Here is a 21,325-nt window from a genome sequence, read left to right as displayed (position 1 = left end):
GGTTTTGAGTACTGCGAGATAAAAATGTATGTGGTTTGATTTGGTTCGATTGATTTTTAAAAAGTCATTCAATGTGGTTAGAGTTGGTTCGGTTTGTGCGGTTTATCGCGATATAAAAAATATGACAATATTACCAACTTGTTACAAAATAAACATAGGAAATTTTAATTTATTTTATTGTTTACATGATATAATATGCATATACACATATTTTATTGTTCTGATTCGTTTTGACAGCCTATTGTTTTATGGCTCAATTTGGGTTGGACTTGCTAAGTTGTACTAGGTAATAGGTTGATTGCTACTAGTAGATAGAGTTAAGTTAAGTATTGCGGTTTGGTTTGGTTCGGTTTTCTGAAATGAAAACGCCAACCAAACCACGCAGTTTAGAAGAAAAATGATTCGTGCGGTTCACACTAAATGCGGTTTTTTACAATTTTGATTTGGATTGGTTCGTTTTGCGGTTTTACTTTTTGATTGGTTCGGATACGATCACAGTTAATTGATTTTTGACTTTTTAATATCTCAAAATAGTACTATGTCTCTATCAAACGTTTTACTTACTAAAAAATAATTCTGATTGATGAAATAATATGGCGCTTTGAGAAAAAAGGAATTTACACGGTTAAAAGTGCATATGTAGTTTGTGTGGATGTGATCTTGCATAGAGAAGATTGGAAGGTTGAAGGAGATTGGAACAAACTTTGGGCACTCTCCATCCCTCCCAAGGTAAAGCATTTTATGTGGAGGCTTGGGAGGGCTGGCCTTCCAAATAGACAAAAATTGCTAAGCAAGGGTGTTGAGTGTCAATCCAAATTCATAGTAACTATGTAGTTATTTTTACTAGGCGTCAAGCAAAAGGTAGCGCTCATGTTTTGGCAAGAGCAGTTTTATCTCATGCTTCTCGCATCACATTTTATCAATTTTCTATCAAAATAATCCCTCACATATTTAAATTGACCGTGGACTACATGACACTTAAATGGTGTCATCTTATTGTCCAGGGACACTTAAAAATCCACGTCAACGTATTTAACCGCGTTAAAAAAACTGATCTTAACCGAGAAATCAAATTTAGAAACATTTGATAAAAACTTGGTAGTTTACTAAAAGGGTCATGTTAACTTGTGCCCTAAGGGCACATGTTAAGCTACCTAAAAATAGAAATATAGCATTTAATGATACAAAGAATTTAATTTTTAGATAATTGAATACACCACAAGTTCAATAAATTTTTTTCCATATTTATCTTCTTAACATGTTAAGGGCACGAGTTAACATTCTCCTTACTAAAAAATAACCACCCTCTTCTTCTTATTACTAAAAAATAATCACCATCTTCTTCTTCTTAATTTGCTACAGATTTCTCTTTCCTTATGGAAGGTTGCTTCTTAATTATCATCATCTTTCATTCAATGCTTCACTTTTTTGGTGAGTAGTCATTCATATTGTTTGTGTGTGCGTGTTTTAATCACTTATTTATGACTGTGCTTGTTCTGTCTGAAAATTTTGTGTTCTCTCTGTGTTTTCATCTGAGTGTTGATTGTTTTTTTGTTCACCGTTTTCATTTGTTTTTGGTAAATCTTCAAATATTCAACCCTCAAATAGTACTCATCCTTCTCATAAAAACTATCACATTCATACTTTTTTCGTCTCAAAATAATTGTCACTACTTCACTAACTACGATTAAAATTAGTGTTTTAATAAATATTTCCAATTTTACCATTGAAATCAACTTCACTAATAATTTTCTTAAGAACCGCGCACAATTTAAATGTCATTTAATCTGAGGCGAAGGGGTGTCTGTGTGAACATAATCCAAATCTCTAACCATTTTTTGTTGTTCAAAATTGACAACTTTCGAGATTAACACTATGAAGCACGGACACTCATTTGATAAGGTGTGTCTCAGTGTCCGGCACCGACACTTATAATTATATTGAATTATGTCATTTTTTCAATTTATTATCGGTGTTAGTGTTTGTATCCGCGTTTTACCGTTAACACTTGAATCTTGATGTTGGTCTTTAGGATGAACTGTCACTAGAAAAAGATTTTCTTCTTCATAATTTCACAATATCTTCCTAATTGCACAATAGCTTCCTAGTGGCTTCACACATAAAACCATAAATCTTATTATTTGATTCATATGTATAATTATAAACTACCTGCAATTTTATTTTGGACAGATTAGAAATTATGAAAAGAATAATAGGTTACTTTATCCAAGAAGATGCAAAAAGAGCTCCCAAATTCGCTTATCGCCAATCTTGGTGTGCAACATCAAAATTAGATGATCTTGAACTTGCCACTACAAGTGATAAATCTGTTCATAATGCTGTTAGTACCACACATTTTAACAGTAAATTTTCAATTTCCTATAAAAAACGCCATAAGTTTAAGAAAGTTAAATGCGTTAGACGGTCTCACTTTAGCGCGGTGTTGTCAAATAGTGGTGCTATAGCGCTATTGTGTAGCAAAATTTGAACAAGTCGCTATTGTAGCACTATAGCCATGTAGTGCAGCGGAATTTGGACAAACCTTTTTTCTTGTGATACGCGACTGACAACATTGCTTTGGTGATGAGAATCAGGATTCATTTGATAATCTGCATAATGAATTCCAGGATGCAATTATGCAGAAAACATGCATGGAAGGAATGCTAGAAGCATATAGTAAGAATTCGAAAGAATGCTCGGAAACGGTGACTAAACATGAGACGACGATGGAGGTTGATTCAGTTGGTTACTTAGTGTCCAAGCAAAAAAAGGATTTCTCCTTGGATTCAGATTATTCTTGGATTAAAGATGACAATGCTCAGCCATGGTGGAAAACTACAGATAGAGATGAATTAGCTTGCTTGGTTTCGAAGAAATTACTCAATTATGTTGAGAATTGTGATCTTCCTCCTCCTCAAAAGAAGTATCAAGGAGAACAATCATATGCTGATATAAGTGATTACAATATAAAGACATGTTTTGATTGTGAAGCTAAATCCAGTGACTTTTCCAATTTGACTGTTGAGCCAAAGGATGGTTTGGATTCAGGATTAATGCATAGAAAGATAGAGCCTTCATTCAATAAAGGGCATTTATCTTTTTCTTCTGATAAATCCTCAAGGTATTTTCAATTTTCAAGTTGAATAATGTTTGCAGATGTACTCATTCCGTCCCAATATATAAGCAAAAATGAGTCAACAAAACTTAATGTATTTGGTCTAAATTTTACACCAAATATAACAACTTTTGTTGACTAATTTTTGCTTATATTTTGGGACAGACGGAATACTTCCGATTAAACTTCATACGTATTTTTGGTTAAAAATGAGTTTTTTCTAACGTGATTTAGGTTTGGATACATTTCTTTCATTAAATGTATGTTTTGCAAAATGAAATATGTTTGGATTATATTAACCAAAAGTACGTTTAAATATGCATTTTCCAAAAAAAGTATAAATTTTATAGGCTTTGTTCCTTGCGTTTATTTTAGATTTCAATTTGTTCTCTTACGTTTAAAAAGTTTCAAGTTAGTCTCTTATGGTACTAACGTTACAATAAGTTAGTCCTTTTAGTTAAATACCTATTTAAATCGTCCACGTGACTAACAAAGTTGCATATGTGGATAGCTTATGGGGATGCAATATTGAAGTTTTAAACAAAATTAACTCAAAATTTGTTGAAAATGACGAACTTATGTTGACATCAGTAATGTAAGACACCAACATAAAACTTTTTAAACATAAAGGATCCAACTTGAAATCTAAAATAAATGTAAAAGATCAAATATGCAATTAAACCAATAACTATGACTTGGAAGATAGATGAAGCATATACGATATGGTTGCTTGATAACATGTTACACTAATTGATTCAAATAACTATATGGTTTTATATATATGACATATTTTTGTTTATGATGTTCTATTAAGTGATTAACTTTCAAGTTAATTTACTTAAAATTTCCTATTTTATTGCAGTTATAGCACCATTATCCAAGAGGGTGCCACAGAACAAGCTTTTGAAGGAGACCAAAGCATAGCGCAACTCATGGAAGCATTGTGTCATTCACAAACACGCGCGAGGGAAGCAGAAGAGTTAGCAAAACAAGCTTATGCCGAAAAAGAGCGCATTATTGCACTCTTTTTTACACAAGCTTCGCATCTTTTTGCATACAAACAATGGTGTAGATTGTTACAATTGGAGAATCAGATTAAGAATACGCATAATTTGGTTTCTACTCACTTCCTCGAAGCTCTTCCTTTGATGTCATTTGAAGGTAAGAAACCGTTGAAGAGAAATCGAAAATTTGTTAATGACAAACAAGAAAAACTAGGGAAGGCAAAAAGTGATGTATCAACAACATATGATGTTGCATTTGGTTTAGGATTGAGTCTTGTGGGAACTGGCATACTCTTAGGATGGACTGTTGGTTGGATGACCTAGTTTATAGTTTTGTAGAAAATGGTAAATAGAGAAAGAATTCCAAAAAGTTGATATTTTAAATTTATTTAAAAAATAATGGATCATTTCTTTTTTTATCTTTTTTTTTTTTTTTACAATTTTTGTTTTTATCTATTAGAAAAGTGCAAAATGTGATGTTCAATGACAACCATCTTTATGTAATGTACAAATATGTTATCCGACCCGTCTAAAGTTAAGTGGGTTGGGTGTGAAATCCGCATTTTTAAATGGGTTGGATTCGCGGATTCATAGATTTAAAATAATAAATCTGTTACCCGAATCAAATCATTTTGGATTTGAACGAGTTGGTTCGGACTGAATCCGCATTTGAACGGGTCCGGATAAAATGCGGGTTGATATTTTTAATTAGAAAGTGAGGGGAGCGGGGATCGAACTCTAGACCACTTAGTCATAGAGGCTCTGATACCATGTCAAATAACCGTTTGTCCCAAAAGCTTAAACTGTTAGGAAGAGCTACATCAATGGTTTTATATTATTTCTAACCGGATTAACTCTAATCTATCATTGTTAATTAAAATAGTTAAAATCAAACAAGATTTGAACAGCTTCCACAAAGTAAGGTGTAACAGTGTGGTGTAGCAAAGCAACAAAAAAATAAATAGTAGACCTTTGAATGAGACTTGTGATTTGATGAATGAAGATATGCAAAAAACAAATTAGGAAAAACATAGTACATATGTAATGGTCATAATCAACATCATGCTGATAATTGATTTTGACAAGACCATAGTACCCGAGGTAAAATCCTAAACCCACCAACACTGATACTTGTTCACTTTTTCACTCTTCCATGGAACCACACACTTCCATCCTTCACACATCTTTGTCTGCAAAATCAAAAGAAGTGCCATCATAAGGGGACCATATCTTACACATGAAAAAAACTGTCCATTTTCTCATTTCTTTTTACCCCACATATATTTTTAGAAAAATCACTCCTATGCTATGGAGTAAAAGTGTAAAACCCACTTAGAATCCTCTCCAATTTTTTTTTTTTTTTTTCACTTTTGTTATTATTAAATAATTTTAAAAATATAAATACAATAGTGTGATATTAGTGAATCCAAATCTTTTTTATACAACTCAAAATATTTAAGAATTTTAGAAATAAAAAATGAAAAGAATAGAAAGTGAAGAGGATCCCCACTCAGTTAAACCTACCAACCTTATTATCATTAAGATTACATGACATGACAAGACTTTTTAGATTGAATCACATTACTATAGATTAGATTGAATCACAATACTATAGATTTGAGGAAACGGATCCTCTTTAGTGGGGTTTATGCCGGAAAGTGTCCAGTTTATATCTACACCATTTATTTATTTTGACTGTTTGTAGTGTACTAAAAAATTAACGGATAGATCTTCACTAGAAAAAAATTTACACAAGAGAGAACCTGCTCCCTAGATTTGAGGTTGTGCCCGGGTAGAATTGGGAACCCGATATCCCAAGGTAAATATTCATGCAGTTTTCACTTTTCACGCTGTTTTTAGTTAAGACCGTCCGATCTAATGTTAATGATTGTAATCGATTTGTACTAATTTTATTGAGAAGAAATATGAATCGATTTAAAATGGATGGATGAGATGTACTACTGCGTAGAATTGCTCTTTATACCTACAAAGTTGGTTTAGAAGACAAAAACCATTTAAAATTATAACTTCAAATTAAAATTAGTTAGGGTGGGGAGGGGAGCTCAGAGCCAGGAGCTGAGGGTAAAAGGAATAGGATTCAACGGCGAAGGTAAAAATACTAATATTAACAACTACTTATTTAAGTACTAAAACGAAAAGTAGAGACTAAAAAGTGTGAAAACAAACTTTGGGGACTAAAACGAAAATTTTGGGAAAATATAAGAAGCAAAAACATATTTAACCCTTCATTTTATAATAAATCTAAAAAAATATGTTTTACTCGTAATAGTAACAGGAGGGAATATTAAATAACAAGATTATCCAAATAATGTGCTAAAACATAATTAGAAACAAAATTACCCAAACAGGAGACTTGGCATGGAATGGATTATCAAAGCTACTAGTACCATAGTGTTTTATCTTCTTCCTCATCTTCAAATTCTTGTCACTACCTATAATCTCATCAAAAACATCATCATTATCCTTATCAACAGAAGATGACAAAAAGACATGTTTATTAACCTTAATATCCTTTTTCCTCCAATTACCAAAAAACCCTTTTTTCTTTACTCCCATTTCTTCATCCTTAAGAATCAAACTCCCAAGTTTCACAATTTCAGAACCAGGAGATTTTTCACAACAATCCTTTTTGTAGGGACCCTCCAAAACTGTTGTAGGTGATTGAAGTTTTGGAGGAAGTTCCAAACACTTGATTAGTGTTGGATTTGAGAATGTAACAAGATCAGTACAAGGTTTTGGTTTTCCTGGTTCTTCTTCCCAAACAAATGGAACTGAAGCTGAGATATTAAGTGGTGGAGTTTTTGTTCCTGGTCTCTCTGGTGAATACATTAATGGTAGAGGGTTCAATAGGGGTAACTTTGGTATTTTCTTGCTATTTTCTTCCTCACAATAATCCATTACTATGTTTTTGGGTTTTGGTTATGCCTTTGATTTGGTTACATTACATATAGTGAAAAGGATATTAGGGGAAGCTCCTTTAGCAGAAAATGTTGGTTCTTTCGGTTGTGTTTGATTTTTTCTTGATTCAAGAAAAATAACAAAACTTATACTTAAGTTGCTTATTTTTTTGTGCTACGTGTAATATTTTGTTGGAAAAAAATTTAATTGTGTGTATACTACATTTTAGGATCATGTTTTTTAGTCCAACAAAAAAACATAGATTTCCTGCTTTGTTTTTGTTTTTTAAGTTTGTCGTCGGCTTGTGTGGCGTTGTGTTCGTCGTCGTCTTATGCAACGTTTGTTGGTTTTTCGTTTTTAGTACGTTGTTTTGTTAATTCAAATTGACATATCTACTTCATCTCATTACAAATTTGATGAAGACTAGGATGCCAACATTGCAGATTTGGGAGTATGAATATTCCGAATAGATGATATTGATATGTCAAGTGCGAGTTGAATCCACTTTGGATAAAAATGTGAATTTTGAACATTTTATAAGAGAAAGAACTTATAAATATAAGGATTGAGATTTGCTAGTTAAAGTGGATAAGTACGCAGTTTTCAATCTCGTCTGTTCATAATTGATCAGACCGTTCAAGTTGATAAAGTTATAAAACCACCTAAAATGATCTCAGTCGTACGTGTTAGATCTGACGGTCCTAAATCATTAATGTTTACAACAACATATCCACTAGGATAAATCTAATACTTTGATGTTTTGTATTTAGATGTGGTGTTCAGGTCATTTATGTGGTTGCTTAAGGTCCAATGAGAATATGAGATGATCACTGAACCTCTCATGACCCAACAATAGTATTATATAACTGATGGTTGAACCAGCTTCTTGTGTCAAAATTCTTCCAGACAAGGTAATCAAGCAGCGTGTTCAGTTTATGGATCCGCAACGATGAGTGAGAGGACCCATAAATTTAATGTCTTAATATTTTGGATTAAGATGTGATGTCCATCATGGATTACCTGCAAAAATGTATTGATCACTTGTGTAGTTGCTTAAGTCTAAATGTGATGATCTCAAACCCTCATGAGTCATGACCTATGGATTACCCACAAAAAACATCAAATGCCATGAATATTAATACGTAGTTTAGTATGGGTAAAAAGGTTAAAAAGAACAAATAAAAAGAAAATGAGGATTTTTAAAATAAAAAACTCAAGTTAGAAAAAAATATCAAATTGTCCCCTTTTTTTAGAAATTTTTTGAACTGCCCTATTTTTATGGTAGAAGAAGGGATGACGTCAATGGCAATGGAGCAACACAAGAAGGGGTGACGCTATTGCCAATAAAATCTATAATTACAATTAAAAAAATCAATATTCCTGCTCTTTTGTTTGTGTATTCTGTAGCTTTTATAAGCTTTCAATATTATCTTTCAAAAATGTTATTTAATATTTGAATTGGACATGTTATAACTTTTAGAAAAGAAAAAAAAGGGAGAAAAAAAACCATTTGTATATATTAAAAAGAAGCCCAATCTAAGCTCATCTTATACTTTAGAAAAAAGTGTGATTTGAATTGGACAATGGCCACTATTTTTAACTAATTTCAACTACCATTAGGCCAACTTTCTTTTTTTACTAATCAACCAAGGGTTGGATATTACTTATTAAACAAAAATTAATTATTAAGATGATCTTGTAGATAAAAAAATATGGGGAAAACCCCACTTGAAATTGGTCTAGTGATGTTGGCTTGGGTCCTTGGAGTATGCTCCTCTCAAGGTTTCAGGTTCGATTCCCCCTGATGCCAATTTCGGTGGGCTAGGTCCAAACAAAGCAAAAAAAAAACTATGATTTTAAATGGGCCCCGCAAGTGAGCGGTGAGATTAGTCCCCTTGAATTAGTCGGTCCTAAGGCCGGATACCAAGTTTTCAAAAAGAAAAAATACGGGGAAAAATGATTTACCGAATAAAATCTTATCTTATATGGAATATTATTTACAAATCGATGATTAATTAAAGATAAAGGTGTGTATTTTAAAAGTACAGTAGAAACTCTTTAAATTAATACTCGGTAAATTAACAAACTCTCTAAAATAATAAATTTGTCTGGTCCCAACTTGGGGCAATGTAAAAAATTGAAAAATTCGATAAAATAATAAGATAATAATTTTTCGGGAGATCCTTTTATAATTTTTTGTCCCAAGAAAATCATAAATTAATAATTCATAGAAATTGAAAAAAATATATTACACTCTATTGAAATATGATTAAATAGTTGTCTGTTTTCCTTTAAAGTTCAAAGTCCTTATTGATTTCCAAAGCATATGACCACAGTAGTTACTAATTTACGTTGAGTCTCAAGGTTCGCTGCAGCGTAATTCTAAGAGGCATAGACTAATTTGTCTTTTTGTTTATTATATACAGTATAATTACTTAAAAACTCTTTAAATTAATAATTATTAATTTATCGATAAATTAATAACTCTCTAAATTAATAAATTTCTCCGGTCCTGACATTATTAATTTAAACAGTTTTTACTGTAATGTGTCTCTTGAATATCTCTAGATAAAAAAAATGTGAATAAAATTACCAAACGCTAATTATAATATGGGTAATATGAAGAAGGTCGGTGCAACCAAGGTAATCAGAACCGGATCGGACATCGAACTAGTAAGCTTATCGGTTTAAAGTTCAATTGGTCAGACCGAGGTTCAACCGGGTCGGACCGTTTTTAATTAAATATATATTTTAATTAATATATAAATAAAATTATATAAACAATTACTCAAAAAAGAAAAAAATAGTTGCTAATATTCTAAATAAATAAAAAATCACTATGGGCTTCTTGAGATGTTAAATTAAAATTCTTATTAAAAAAAAAAAAACAGACAAAAACGATTTGTATTCCCGGTTTAAAAAATAAAATCCAGACCGACCGATTTACCTGCAAATGACGTCGTTGGTGTTTCAGATTTTCAAAAAAAAAAAAAAAAAAATACTGAACCGCCCGACCGGTTTATCGGTTTGAACCGGTTCGAACGGTTTTTTTTCCGGTCAGCTTGCTGTTCGTTTTTTGCACCTAACCAAACCGTTTTCACTCCCGATTCACGGTCCGGTTTTGATAACCTTGGGTGCAATTATGAATCTCCACGTAACATCTAATATTAAAAGCATGCATTACCACATTTATTAGCTTCACGAAAAATATAAAAATTTTAAGTTTCTCAATCCAACCGGAAAGATACACCTTTTGCCTTTCTCATAATGCTCCAACTCATCGCGCTACCATCCTTATTTCTCATAATGCTCCAACTTATAACTCACTTTTCAAAATTATGGTTTTTTTTTTTTTTTTGATAAGCAAAATTGTATTAATAAGGAGTACAAGGAGTACTCAATCCTTACAATACAAAATGAAGTTATAAAGCTTCAAATCAAATACTTTGTAAACAACATAAAGGGTTACTACACCAATTGAAAAACGAGTAACCTGTTTTGCGCCCCGCTCTACCACTAAACCAAAGCCAAGAGATGAATTTGATTTGCTCAAGAATGGTAGAAAAATCAGCAATCTTGCCTCTAAACAAAGTATTGTTTCTCATTCGCCATAAGCACCAAGTTGTGGCTAACCAAATTAGATGTCTAACCTTCATTCCTTTCCTATTTTTAATAAGGGAGCCAAATTGCAAAAAATGTTTACCGCCCCCTTCTTGCAATGTAGAGTCAAAACCCAGCCACAAGAAAACTTGCCTCCAAACTTCCTTAACTTTATAGCAACTAAAGAAAAGATGATTACAATCCTCCACATCTTGAAAGCAAAAAACGCACGGTAAATCATGCGGATTAGATAAAATACCTTTGGAAGCTAAAGCCGCTTTGGTTGGCAATTTCTCAATAAGCAGACGCCATCCAAAAACTCCCATCTTTGATGGAATATCATTCTTCCACATTTTATGTAATGCAGCCAATACATTTGGTTCGATAATGTTTGACTCAAGACGAGATTGCAGAAAATTATAAACAGATTTTACACTGAACAAACCTGTAGTGTCTGAGTTCCACCTCCATCGATCTTCTATGTTCAAATGTACTGTCAAGCCGAATAAAAGTTGTTCTAATTCTGCTTTCTCTACTAACTCAGCATGCGATAATGACGATAACCAATCTCTATTCCAATTTAACTCAAAACTATCTGCTTGAATTAATTCTGACATGAGACTATCTTTGTGCAATACTTTCTCAAATAAGCTAGGAAATAGGTCTCTTAAAGGAACAGCTCCATACCATTTCTCTTTCCAAAAACCAATTGATTTACCATTACCCAACACACTACTTACCTTAGAAGGAAACCAACAGTCATCATATTTTCCCCCGATTCCTACCACATCTCTCCACCATAGAGAGTCCTTAGATCCCGTTACAACTGCATCCTAGTGTCGCGGTGATTTTCGGACGCCAAGCTATTGGCTAGCTTTGGTTCTCAAAAAATGATTCACCACCGAACTTTAATTTATCCAAGGGAAGGGAAAAAGATCGAATAAACCCAAAATTAAATTTTTTAGAGATTAAAAGGTTCGGGGGTTAGTTATACAAAGGGAAGGTATTAGCACCCTTTGTATCCGTAGTACTCTACGGGAACCTCTTGTGCTTATGTGTATTTTGTGCTAAAAAGGATTTGCTTGTAAATAATTATTTATAAATAATTGGGATAATGAGAAGAAAAAGAAAATATATTTTATTAATTTTGATTTGAGAAGACGCAAGGTCTCTTGCACTACGTACCCGTTAAGGATCAAAATCCCGTAGTTCGGGGTAAAAATTGTAAAATGGTTTGTTTGGTTATTTTTTAGGAGGAAAGACGAGTCGTCATCTTAAGTTTTAAACTCCTTTTAATCCACCACAAACATGCTAAAATGAGATTTTTGCTTCATAATAGGGAAGGGCTCTCACTCGGAATTCATCGTCGAGTATGCCACTAACTCTCCTAAATGAAGAAGAAATCACATTTTTCATTGTTTTAATGTTATGGAGAATATTAGAATTCTCGACCATAGAGATGACTCATATCTAAACTCTTTTGTGAAAATGTTTTAAAATTAAAAGCCAAGCGGCAAAAATGTTTGAATTTGTTTTTTATTTTTTAGTTTCTTTTGAAAAATATTTAAACATGCTTAAGTGTATTAAAGCATTTATTTGGAAAAAAGGTTGAAAAAAAGTCTCTCGACGAAAGTCGAAGTTTATTAGGAAAAGATTATTTTTTGAAAGTATTTTTGATTTATTTGAAAGTTTTTTATTATCTTTTAAAGAAAAGTATTATTTTTTAGCGTCGATTACTCGGACCGCAAGCCATCCGGCAAGAAATCCAAAGCAACCGAGGGGTGGAAAGTCATCCGTCCGACCACTCCTCTTTTGTTGAAATCCTCTTTACTAGAAAACAAAAACTTTTTTTATTTTGAAGGGATAAGTGAAAAAAAACGTGACGCGAGGTTAACGAAAAAAAAAAGAATTTATTTATTCCCTTGGACATGGACATAAGCATCCCGAACAAAAATAAACCCTAAATAAAACATATTTTGATCTTTTTGTTTTGTTATATTAAATAAATAATTGAAATGATAAGGGAGTGCAAACCTGTAATAAAAGGGGGTGCGAGTATAGTAAAAACACACAGGCCCAAGACCAGACAGGCCCAAAACGCCCAAAAAAACAAACAAAAGTCAGGAATCACATCTGACCGTGTGATTGATCAGACAGTCCTGATCTGGTCCGGGAAGAAAAGAATATAAGCCGTGTGATGAAGATCAGCGGCAGTAACAAAAGGGCTTATGGCGTGCTGCGATAGACACGCGCACACAGGATCAGGCTGGGGTATAAATACCCAAATCCTACCGATTTTTTTTCATTCTTTTTTTTTTCTCTCACTTCCTCCTTCTTCTCTTTCTCAGTTCCCTCTTCTCTGCTAGGGTTCATAAGGAGAGATGAATCTTCATCTTCTCCGGTGGGCTGCCACCACGGAGCTTAGATTCCGGCGCGGCGGCTGCCGTAACAGTACGGCGGTGCCGCCGGAACACTTTTCTTCTTATTTTTATTTTTTATTTTTTTTGGTGTTAAACACTAAATCCACCCTCAAAACACCCAAAATCAAACCCAAGAAACTGTTTTTTCGAATCCAAATCCGAACCAAGACAAAAAGCAATTATTCAAAATATTTGATCTAAGTTCTGTGATTCGTTTTTTTATTCTGGTAAACACACAAAAATCAAAACAAACCCAAAAGGAAGACTTTTAAACAAAATAGGGAAAAAAAGATAAGTTAAGGTCGAACTAACCCTTGAAGACCAAAAGATTCGGACTCCTCTTCTTCACTGCTTTCTTTCTTTGATATATTTTTACTCTTGTGAAAATTTTATGTGTTTTCTCTCAATTGAAATTTTCTCTTCTCCTTTTTTTTTCTTTTCTGCGTGTGTTTTGGCTCTATTTATAGAGCTTTCAAGATCAAAGTTGACATTTGATCTAGAGTGTGTGAGTGAACAAAGTTTTATGGAAAATTACAAAAGCAAAATGTTTGGTCTGCTGCTGTTTGAACTTGTTGATTAAAGTGAGATTTTTTGCAGGAAAGGGATGTACTGTTGCTTGTTGTAGTTAAAGTTGCAGCAAAAGGTGAAGAGAAAGAGGAGGCAAGGAGGCGCAGCAGTACCGGTTGCAGTACTGTTGCGTGTTTTTTTTTCTTTTTTTGTATTGTTTAAAATTAAACAAAAAATAACAAATAATAAAATAAAATAAAAGGGAGGGGAGCGTGCTGTTGCTGTTCTTCTTTTTCCTTTTGATTTTTGTTTTTTTTCATTATTATAATAATACCAATAATAATAAAAAGGAAAAAGGAAATTTTTTAAAAAGAAAGGGGAAGGGAAAGCAGCGTGCTGCTCCTTTTCTTTTATATGTTTTTTTATTTTTAATAATAATAATAATAATAATAATAATAAGTATAATAATTATAATGGTAATAATAGAACTAAAGATATAAAAATAAAACAAAAAGACTAACACTAAGAAAAAGGACGAAAGGACACTTGAACCAAAACGAAAATGAGGTATTTTAAAATACCTCTTTGCCGAAATTTCGTTTAAAAAATAAAGGAATATCCCGGATAAAAGATATGAAAAAAAAATGTGAATGCAACGGGATCTTAGGTCAAAAATTGGGGTACGACAGATGCCCCTATTTAAGTTTCTTCATCTGGAGATATGAAGATGAAATCTTCGTCTCGACAGGATGAAGAGACTTAAATATAGAGTACCCAATTTTGGACCTAAGATGCCGATAATGCTTATGTAATGTTAATGCAAGACTCTGGATCCTGTGGGAAAGTGGGATCATAAGAGACAAATTTTATTACTGGGGAACACATGGAAGTTCAAAAGTGACCCGACTGGGGGAGAAGAACAATGAAAGGGAGAAGAAAAAGATCCGACTCCACTGGGGTAGCAACGCAGCTTCATTGGGGGAAAAGGTTATACATTATTCGCTTATCAAGATAATGATACCAAAATTACCTGTTTATCAAGGTAATATGGAAAAAGAGGACGGACATTATCTGCTTATCAAGACAATGAGACTGAAATTACCTGCTTATCAAGGCAATACGAAAAGAGACGGACATTATCTGCTTATCAAGACAATGTGACCGGAATTACCTGCTTATCAAGGTAATACGAAAAGAGACGGACATTATCTGCTTATCAAGACAATGTGACCGGAATTACCTGTTTATCAAGGTAATATGAAAAAAGACGGACATTATCTGCTTATCAAGACAATGTGACCGGAATTACCTGCTTATCAAGGTAATACGAAAAGAGACGGACATTATCTGCTTATCAAGACAATGTGACCGGAATTACCTGTTTATCAAGGTAATATGAAAAAAGACGGACATTATCTGCTTATCAAGACAATGTGACCGGAATTACCTGCTTATCAAGGTAATACGAAAAGAGACTGACATTATCTGCTTATCAAGACAATGAGACCGAAATTACCTGCTTATCAAGGTAATACGAAAGGATGAGAATTACCAACCTTTACTGAGGGTAACAAATACAAGTTGTTCCCGCTAAAGGGACTGCCACTTGTTAGGAATTGGGAATCAATAACTCCACCGGGGATCTTTAAGAGTGACGCGGGTGGATTAGATCGTAAAACGTCTGTAAGGTTTTTAAACAGAATCTCTTGACAAGACTTACTGGGGATAAAAACACTTGAGGAAATTGAAGAGATATCTGGTGACATACAAGTTGCTCAAATAAACAGAATACCACTTGCTGCTTGGGGTCGGGATTCAATCCAGGGACGAACTGGAGAAAAACGGTCAAACAAGACTCTATACCCAATGAGGAATGAACTCGACTGGGGGTCTTCCCATCCATGTATTTGGAAAGGGAAACAACTGAATCAACCTTCTTCCACGAGGAAGGAACTCAGTGGGGATTTTAAAAGGATATACATTTTCTGCTTACGGCCGACAACCTACTGGAGGGAATGACACACCCAACCCATTTTCTAGAATAGACACAATTAAGACAATTGAAATATTGAACAACCAAATGCAATTATGCATGAATTGATGCGAATATGTATGAATGCTATGTATGAGTGTCATATATGCGTTGTGTATACTGACAAAACTGATAGGATAATTGAAACAAGAGATAAGCCAACAATACTCGGCAGATCTTGACAGAGTGCAGACATTGCTGGAGATGGAGTACAAGCCATTGGTGGAGCAGAGTCCGGCTATGAGGTTTACCCTTTTTCTGGGGACAAACAAACTGTTCTTCAGAAAGAGACTGCCATTTGTTGTCGATAAGCAAACTTCTCAAAGAGATTGCCATTTGCTATTGATAAGCAAACTTCTCAAAGAGATTGCCATTTGTTGTTGATAATTCGAGGACAAACAAACTGTTTTTCAGAAAGAGACTGCCATTTGTTGTCAATAAGCAAACTTCTCAAAGAGATTGCCATTTGCTGTTGATAATCCGGGGACAAACAAACTGTTCAAATAAAGAACTGCCATTTGTTGTAGATAAGCAAACTTCTCAAAGAGATTGCCATTTGCTGTTGATAATCCGGGGACAAACAAACTGTTCAAATAAAGAACTGCCATTTGATGTCGGTGAGCAAACTTCTCAAAGAGATTGCCATTTGCTGTTGATAATTCGGGGACAAACAAACTGTTCAAATAAAGAACTGCCATTTGTTGTCGATAAGCAAACTTCTCAAAGAGATTGCCATTTGCTGTTGATAATCCGGGGACAAGCAAACTGTTCAAATAAAGAACTGCCATTTGATGTCGGTGAGCAAACTTCTCAAAGAGATTGCCATTTGCTGTTGATAAGCAAACTTCTCAAAGAGATTGCCATTTGCTGTTGATAGTTGAGATATCCATAAGACACAAGCTGTCCAAATAAAGAGACTACCACTTGTTGGGGATATAATTGATAATTTTTTGCAAGGCGAGCTAATGTTGGTGATTCCTCTGGGGAAATAAAAGCTGTGTTGTGAAATATCAAGTTTGCAAAATAAATGCAATCTCCTGAACCACTTTCCAAACAGTAACTGCTGGGGAAACAACATTCAATCCAGGAATGAACTGGAGAGAAACAGTCAAAGAAGACTTTAGTGAGAAAATAACTCAACTAAGGGGTTGTTCTATCCAAATGTGAACCGGAGCAGAACACTGAATAAAATACTTCCATAAGGGACAAACTTAATGGAGATTCAAAACAGAGGAATTTTCTGCTTAAGGGGTAAACTCTAATTGAGAGGAGTACATACACCTTATGACGAGAAGGAACAAACATCAAAAATGCAAAAAAGAGCAACGAATATACATTCGGCTATGCATGATGAATGAATAAATGCATGAATGTTATGATGTGTATCATGTATACGCTGACAAAACAGACAAAACAGACAAATTGGCGATGACCAAACAATATAGTACAACTGAACACTCAGCCATTCTCAATCAAGATGGAAACATCACTAGAGAGAGATCAGACCACCGATAAGTAGAGTCCTTCTACAATGCTCAACTCTCACTGGGGAGAGGATAATACTTTCGTGGGGAGGAACCTCTAATACCTCAGATCCTGTCGAAAGGATAACAACGAGGATTCTTCTTCGAGGCTTAGTCGGGGACCACTGGGGAACGTTCAAGCTCAGTATTTAGTTGCGGGAAATGCTGGATCATATACCCAACACTCTACTTCAGAGAAATTGCACATGTCCCAAAAGATCAACTCTATCGGAGAATGATTCTTGGCTTAAAGAGGAAGAAACACAACAACCATCTTGACAGATCTGGATTGCCCCTAGAAACCACTTCGGGTGCCCCTAGTTCATTGTGCTGATCATGGTAGCCTTCAATTCACAACTTGCCCCAGACCGTACGGCCTCTGCGATAAACCGTTTGATCAATGGATTCACAGAGAGATTCATCAAATCTCGAGGTAACTGCCCCAGATTGACGGTGCTTGACGTATTATTTTCTCAACAAATCTTCTAGACAAAATGCCCCTTGCTCATGCTTAATTGTAAGTTTCCTTGATATCAAACAAATGTTTTACAAGCAAAAAAAGTTTATTCTAAGAATGAGAATTCTAATGCAACAATTATGTGAGTCTTGAAGATTTTATTAAAAGGATGTCGCCAAACCTTGTGATTGAATCACTGGTAAAGATATGACATTGATTTTTTGAAAAACAAATATACAAAAGCATATGATACCATCACAGATTTTGAGCAAAACTTATGGGAGCCAGGAGCGCTTAAAAGTGTGCTATCGAAATAAACCTTGTTTCAATTAGGACTTTTGAGGGTTGTAACGTGGCCTGGTTCACGGTTTTTAGAAAAAAAGATTTTAAGGCTCAAAGGTTATTTGTGCCCACCCATTCTTCGTGATGTTCTTCAGTCCTATGTTCATTTCATTCAACCAGAGTGTTCATTTCTCAAAAAAAAAAAAAAAAAAAAAAAAAAAAAATTTGACGCTTAAAGAATCAATGAGGCTTTCGGTGTAGCAGTCACCCTTTTTTTTTGTTTTTGTGGTTGTAGTCACACAGATTTGTTCTTTTTGGTATTGAAGACCTTGGCTTTAGTAACCCTTTCACTTTTCATTTTTCATTTTCCCTAACTTTTGCCTGAACTCCTTCTTTTGAATTGGTAGTCCAGCGGGATGCCCTAATTTTTGCCTAAGCCACTTGTTTTCAAGCTTGGTCTTAGCGGGCTTTTTTTTTTTGCTTCTTTCTTTTGATTGGTCTTTTGATATCTTGATTTTGAACAAATCGTATCACTTTGTCTTAAGTTGAAAAGGGTTTTGTCTGCCTTATCCCTTGATGGATGAGTGATAACCATTGTGGTTTCACACCCCTTTTTCATCTCTTGAAGAATGAAGGATAGCTATTGCGGTTGATCCTCATAGGTACATATCTTAATGAAATCTGAACACTTGGTCAAATAAAATGAATACTACCCATGCCCCAGGTTAAATGAAAGGGTTATGTTTTGTATTGAAAAGAAACTCCTACTTCAAAGGCTCAACAAGGTTAACGAGGGATTATCTTCCTTATATCTCCGGTGTTTGGGAATTGAAACAATGCCTGTACATCATCAACAGGGTTTTATTCAAAAGCACACAATCATAGTTTTTGCGTTTTCAATCATCATCCTCCCTCCAATTTCTGCCTAAGCAAGAGGATTGGTAGGTATCATAAAAAACAGTTTAATTGAAAGCAAACATGAGTGAAACAAATGGATTTCTTCAAGACAAATATATTCATTGTACTAAGATTAGAATTCAAATATAAACAAGTTATGCATGCAATCTGTTATTGATCAAAACAAGAAAAATTACAAATAAGCATGCAGGTCGGTATCCCTTAGGCATTGAATTGGGAGTCTTTGGTGAAGAATCCTCCAAGATGGTCAAACTTTGCCAAGTGTGATTACTTGCCATAATCCCTAACTTTTGGCCCTTCGGGTTTTCGGTCTATCGGGATGATTATTTTCTGTTTATGTCTCTAATTTTTGTCTGGACCGCCTTTTCAGGTTTTCGATCCACCGAGACGCTCATTTTTGCCTAAGCCGCCCTTTCGGGTTTTCAACCTAGCGAGCTGTTTTTTTTTTTTGGCGAAGTATTTCTTGTTTGCATCGGTGTTCAAGGCATGCCCCCGAAAAATTCATTGGTTATTTGATGCTAGGAAACACTAAATGGAGGCACAGAAGCTGGAGTAGCAACAATTTTTGAACTGACAATTGTTTGGAACGTTGTTACCTCTTCATGAAGCTCAATATTTTCTTGGATGCGTCCATTCTCTTTTTCAGGTTTGCACGGTGTTGTACTTTGTGACCGACTCGAAGATTGGAGAGAAAAGGCACGAATAGTTCCCAGAGTTTGAAAACTTGAATGATGCATGAAATGCAATGCCCATGATTTATTTTTATTGGTTTTCAAGGAACTCAATATTTTAATCGCAAACATCATAAGGACACAATTCCTTTTTTAGAAAAACGTGCCACCTTTTACTGAAGGAAAAGAGAAAAACGTACCAACATTTACTAATGGTAGAGAAAAAACGAGTATGAATGGTAACAAAGCATACCAACGTTTCTAAAGGTGGAAAAGAGAAAAAAACTTCATTTCATTGATAATGGAAGGATTACAGAACCTATGACGTTTGCAAAGGGAATCCCAAGTTCTTTGAAAACCAAATTAAAAATTTTCATGAATGCATGGATGCATGGTTATGGATGCAAGGGTATGGTCCGGGATAATTTCAAGTCATCTAGTGTTAACTTTTTTAAAAACATTTGAACTACCACCCCCTCACATGTTGGTTCTAAGTTCCCTAATGGTCCCTAAAATCATTGATCTTTATTTGAAAATATTGCAGTCATTGTAAATCCTCACAAGACTGCAATCATTACAAACAATCTCTTTTAGGTGTGGCCTTTGCGTCGACCCTACGAGATATCCACCACGAAGGTCAACGCTTAACCACCAACTAGGGCTCTAGAAATAAGTCCTTAATAACATGTTTCAAGGTTCTAGACCGGTTTAAAAAAAAGGTCCCTAGAGTCATGGACCCAACGAGAAAATATCATCGTCATTGCAAATCCTCGCAAGACAATGACATCTCCAAGAGAGTCTACTCTAGGCGTGGTTTTCATGTTAACCCTACGAGGCATCCACCACGAAGGTCAACACTCAACCACTAACTTATCATAAGTGTTTGCTCAAGTCCGGGTAGAGAACTTTTCTCTCATAAGTAATAAGCCCAAATAAATCAGTATTATAAAATAAACAAGATATACAAGCAAATAATAGCACAGAATAACATATACACAAGTTAGGCTTAACCCTCTTGGGGGTTTCCCCAGTGAAGTCGCCATTTCTGTCGCGGTGATTTTCGGACGCCAAGCTATTGGCTAGCTTTGGTTCTCAAAAAATGATTCACCACCGAACTTTAATTTATCCAAGGGAAGGGAAAAAGATCGAATAAACCCAAAATTAAATTTTTTAGAGATTAAAAGGTTCGGGGGTTAGTTATACAAAGGGAAGGTATTAGCACCCTTTGTATCCGTAGTACTCTACGGGAACCTCTTGTGCTTATGTGTATTTTGTGCTAAAAAGGATTTGCTTGTAAATAATTATTTATAAATAATTGGGATAATGAGAAGAAAAAGAAAATATATTTTATTAATTTTGATTTGAGAAGACGCAAGGTCTCTTGCACTACGTACCCGTTAAGGATCAAAATCCCGTAGTTCGGGGTAAAAATTGTAAAATGGTTTGTTTGGTTATTTTTTAGGAGGAAAGACGAGTCGTCATCTTAAGTTTTAAACTCCTTTTAATCCACCACAAACATGCTAAAATGAGATTTTTGCTTCATAATAGGGAAGGGCTCTCACTCGGAATTCATCGTCGAGTATGCCACTAACTCTCCTAAATGAAGAAGAAATCACATTTTTCATTGTTTTAATGTTATGGAGAATATTAGAATTCTCGACCATAGAGATGACTCATATCTAAACTCTTTTGTGAAAATGTTTTAAAATTAAAAGCCAAGCGGCAAAAATGTTTGAATTTGTTTTTTATTTTTTAGTTTCTTTTGAAAAATATTTAAACATGCTTAAGTGTATTAAAGCATTTATTTGGAAAAAAGGTTGAAAAAAAGTCTCTCGACGAAAGTCGAAGTTTATTAGGAAAAGATTATTTTTTGAAAG

The 21,325-nt window shown here is 34.3% G+C and overlaps 2 protein-coding genes and 1 long non-coding RNA gene across 3 annotated transcripts; 2 read left to right on the top strand and 1 right to left on the bottom strand.

The window, feature by feature from the left end:
• Positions 1–2,200: 2,200 nt before the first annotated feature.
• On the top strand, positions 2,201–4,443 carry LOC123886385. Its single transcript, XM_045935707.1, has 3 exons — positions 2,201–2,341; positions 2,628–3,121; positions 3,978–4,443. Exons 1-3 carry the CDS (start codon positions 2,201–2,203, stop codon positions 4,441–4,443), a joined length of 1,101 nt encoding a protein of 366 aa, XP_045791663.1.
• A 673-nt stretch (positions 4,444–5,116) lies between these two features.
• On the bottom strand, positions 5,117–7,204 carry LOC123884978 (uncharacterized protein At4g00950-like). Its single transcript, XM_045934219.1, has 2 exons — positions 6,481–7,204; positions 5,117–5,309 (listed from the first exon to the last, which is right to left on the bottom strand). The coding sequence occupies exons 1-2, from the start codon at positions 7,036–7,038 to the stop codon at positions 5,229–5,231; spliced, it is 639 nt and encodes a 212-aa protein (XP_045790175.1). The 5' UTR covers positions 7,039–7,204; the 3' UTR covers positions 5,117–5,228.
• A 5,891-nt stretch (positions 7,205–13,095) lies between these two features.
• On the top strand, positions 13,096–13,794 carry LOC123884845. The gene is made up of 2 exons (XR_006800960.1): positions 13,096–13,563; positions 13,656–13,794. It is a non-coding gene; the product is annotated as an uncharacterized LOC123884845 (long non-coding RNA).
• The last annotated feature ends 7,531 nt before the right edge of the window (positions 13,795–21,325 follow it).

The sequence above is a fragment of the Trifolium pratense genome, linkage group LG5 (genome assembly GCF_020283565.1).
Source record: "Trifolium pratense cultivar HEN17-A07 linkage group LG5, ARS_RC_1.1, whole genome shotgun sequence".
Lineage (NCBI taxonomy): Eukaryota > Viridiplantae > Streptophyta > Magnoliopsida > Fabales > Fabaceae > Trifolium > Trifolium pratense.
This window is presented reverse-complemented; position numbering and strand designations above follow the sequence as displayed.